Source organism: Lolium rigidum, chromosome 6 (assembly GCF_022539505.1).
Source record: "Lolium rigidum isolate FL_2022 chromosome 6, APGP_CSIRO_Lrig_0.1, whole genome shotgun sequence".
Classification (NCBI taxonomy): domain Eukaryota; kingdom Viridiplantae; phylum Streptophyta; class Magnoliopsida; order Poales; family Poaceae; genus Lolium; species Lolium rigidum.
In genome coordinates, this window is record NC_061513.1 from 205,238,659 (window position 1) to 205,242,500 (window position 3,842).

At 52.5% G+C, this 3,842-nt stretch overlaps 1 protein-coding gene across 1 annotated transcript; it reads right to left on the minus strand.

Moving 5' to 3' along the window:
• Positions 1-749: 749 nt before the first annotated feature.
• Positions 750-2,551, minus strand: LOC124660871 (S-adenosylmethionine synthase 3). Its single transcript, XM_047198712.1, has 2 exons — positions 2,438-2,551; positions 750-2,198 (listed from the first exon to the last, which is right to left on the minus strand). Exon 2 carries the CDS (start codon positions 2,183-2,185, stop codon positions 998-1,000), a length of 1,188 nt encoding a protein of 395 aa, XP_047054668.1. The 5' UTR covers positions 2,186-2,198; positions 2,438-2,551; the 3' UTR covers positions 750-997.
• Positions 2,552-3,842: the final 1,291 nt, after the last annotated feature.

Below are 3,842 nucleotides of genomic sequence, written 5' to 3' on the forward strand. Positions count from 1 at the left end.
TAGCACAATATCTAATGCTACCCTTGTAAGGTACTGACTAACGACATGACGTAAATTGTGATGACAATTCAAAGGAATTCCGCAAGAAAAATCTCGAGGAAACACTTGCAACAACTAAGGAGCGATGGGTTGCTTCTTCAATTGGCTCATCTCCCGCTTCACACTCATGTCGGTGGATAGATGCGGCCTCTTTCCCATTGTTGTTCCACGTTGGTGGGTGGGGGGAAATAATGCCGAATACACTGTGGTGTGGCATTTTGCGGGCAACTGGAGACACTATGGCGTGGTGAACTACTACTTTGGATTTGTTAAAAGTGATGACATGTAGGTCCAACCAATCAGCCTGATATAAAATAGAGAGAAATGTTTGGAGAACCTGGGGAAAAAAATTGGTTATAAACTAACACCGGAGATGGCGAAATGGCAAGGGGTGTTGTAACGGAGCAGTGGCAAAATTGAGGTTTAAATAGGCAAAACTGAGATTCGAGTCAGTTATAGTGGCAAAACTGATTATAGACTGATGGTGGAGATGACAGAATGGCAAAACTGATAAGTGTTGAGAAATAGCAAGATTGAGTTTTCCATCGGTCAAATAGCAAACTTCAGATTCACGTTAGTCATAGTGACATGAATGACAAAAAACCTCTAAAAAATTATATTTCGAAATCAAGGTAGTACAAACTCCGCTTAGATGAAAAAACACATTTTGGTAGTTTGGATGGTGACGGCGAGTGCCAATTCCACAAATCAAGATTGGAAACCTTCTCTTTCAGGGGTTCAAAGATTGAAAACTTGGAATTACATAGGGCTCTTTCAACACGGGGGAAGGAGCATCATTATTATGAAAAAAATGAATATGGAAGGCCTAGACCAGCAAGAAAAACTTGGCGCCACATAGTTTTGGTTCCCATATTATCAAGCCGGTAGTGTGGTGTCGCGGCGATGTCCAGTAAGAAAACCGGAGTCGCTGATGAGGCAACAGGTCCAGGATATGTTGTTAGGCAGATGCCTTGTCGAACTTGAGGGGCTTGACCACCTCCCAGGTGAAGTCGGGGTCGTCGCGGCCGAAGTGGCCGTAGGCAGCGGTCTTGATGAACCTGTTGCCACCCTTCTTGAGGTCGAGGTTGATGCTGATCATCCCTGGCCTGAAGTCAAAGTTCTCCTTCACCAGCTTCAGGATCTCCCTGTCAGGGATCTTGCCGGTGCCGTAGGAGTCGACGAACACGGACAGGGGCTCGGGCACACCGATGGCGTACGAGATCTGCACGATGACGCGGCGCGCGAGATCGCTTGCGACGATGCTCTTGGCGGCTTGCCTGGCAATGTAGGCGCCACTGCGGTCCACCTTGGTGGGGTCCTTGCCGGAGAAAGCGCCGCCGCCGTGGGCTCCCCAGCCACCGTAGGTGTCGATGATGATCTTGCGGCCGGTGAGGCCGGCGTCTCCGTGAGGCCCGCCGATGACGAAGCGGCCAGACGGGTTGAGGTGGAAGATGGTGTTCTCGTCGAGGTACTTCCCGGGGATGACCGGCTTGATGACGTGCTCCTTGAGGTCCGCCGCGATCTCGTCGTTGGTGACGGTCTCGTCGTGCTGGGTGGAGATGAGGACGGTGTGCACGCGGATGGGGACCATGGCGCCTCCCTCGTTGCGGTACTCGACGGTGACCTGGGTCTTGCCGTCAGGCCTGACCCAGGCGCAGGTGCCGTTCTTGCGCACCTCGGTGAGGCGAGCGCCGATCTTGGTGGCGAGCACGTGGCTGAGGGGCATCAGTTCGGGGGTCTCGTCGGTGGCATAGCCAAACATGATCCCCTGGTCGCCGGCGCCGATCTCCTCGGGGCGCTTGGTGAAGTGTCCGTGGACGCCCTGTGCGATGTCAGGGGACTGCTGCTCGATGTTGACGAGCACCTTGCAACGGTCGGCGTCGAGGCCGACGTCGTCGGAGACGAAGCCGATGTTGCGGCAGGTGTCGCGCACGATCTTCTCGTAGTCGACGGTGGCCTTGGTGGTGATCTCGCCCAACACCATAACCATGTTGGTCTTGGTGCAGGTCTCGCAGGCGACCTTGCTGTCGGGATCCTGGGCTAGGCAGGCATCGAGGACGGCGTCGGAGACCTGGTCGCAGAGCTTGTCGGGGTGGCCCTCGTTCACGGACTCGGACGTGAAGAGGAAGGTGTCTTCGGACGCCATTTCTTGATGCTACCTGTGTTGGACGCAAATCACAAGGGGAATCATCAGATAATTAGAATCATATAAGTTCACGCTGGATCTGTTTTCGTGAATCAGAAATACAATCATCAGCACGAATGAATTGTGCCACAAAATCCGGGTACTACATGATTTGATTTGCCAACTCGTAACTCACGATGAAGCTAGTAATCAAACGAAAAAAGATACTGTATCTGATGAAAAAGCATGACCGGTGATGTTGCGGAAGCTAACCTTGTCCTGCTGCTTTCGTTCCGGAGGTGATGAGCGGATCGAAAGAGAAAGGAAGAGGTGGAATGTGTTGTCCCGAGATCCAGGCCGCGCCATTTATAATGGCCGGGCAAGGCTATGTGTGCTTATTGGTTGGTGGCAGTGTGGGACTGCACAACCTGTGCTGCAGCTGTTGTCCTCACCAAACCTGTTGCATGCGGTGGGCTACATCACCTACCATCATGTACCTCTCCTTTATTTCCTTCTCCACTTGCCTACGTGAGCTGTTTCACAAAATAATACACCTCATGGTAGGCATGATTATCAATTCCAAGCTTTTAAAAATAGGCCAAGAGCAAATATCTCACCAGTTTCAGTTCGGACAACATTATTTACATACCAACTGCAAAACATTACTAGCTGGCCGTGGCCATATAATGGTGGTTATGTACCTTATTACCACATGCTTGTAATATTTTAACAAAATATATATGTCCATTTTTTGAGCAAAGATGAGCTTGCAGACATTTTAGCTAGGGATTTTTTTATATCTTTTGCGAAACACGATACAGACTCAGATGCCCACAAATACGTACATACACTCACTCCTATAAAATCACATGCACCCTACCCCTGTGAGCCCATCCGAGAGACTGAATATATCATGTTGATATGTATAATGTACACGTTATGTAACATAACAGGCAGTCCCTGAATCTTAGGATCTAAACCACCGCATGCGGCAGTGGACTAGCCACGATCTCCTCTCTCTCCCGTTGTACTTCTATTCTGTAACAACTCCACAATCTCTTAGTGATTGACAACACGCTCCGGCTCAACCCTACTCATGGCCGACCCCAACCCAACCTCCTCCTCTCCGGCGACGACGGCGGCGGCCACAACCCTCCAACCTCAACCTCGACACCGACCCCCACACCCCTCTCAACCAACAGTCTTCCTTCCGCCTGCGCGCGCCGCCCACTCCACATCTTGGCGCCGGCCGAGATCTCTTCAGCGACGCGCCGGCCTCCCTCCCCATGCTGCCCACCTCCGTTGCTCCCAACCCTACCCCTGCTGCTCCTACCCTCTCCATCCGCGACATCAACATCGGCAACTACATCAACTTCAAGGTCCAAACTTCTGGGGCCAACCTCTCCAAGTGGCGGCAGACGTTCACGTACATCCTCACGATGTGCCAGGCTCTCGATCACGTCACAGCGGGCGCCGCCCCGGCCGTGCCCTCCGCCGCCTGGCTCGCCGACGACATCCACCTGTGCCTCATGTTCATGGCCACGATCGCCGACGACCTGTTCCGCCTCGTGCAAGGCACAGACGACCGCGCCAGCACCATCTGGCAGCGACTCCACGGCATCTTCTTTGCGCACCAGTCCTCGCGGTACGTCTACATCAGCAAGGTCTTCCGCACCAC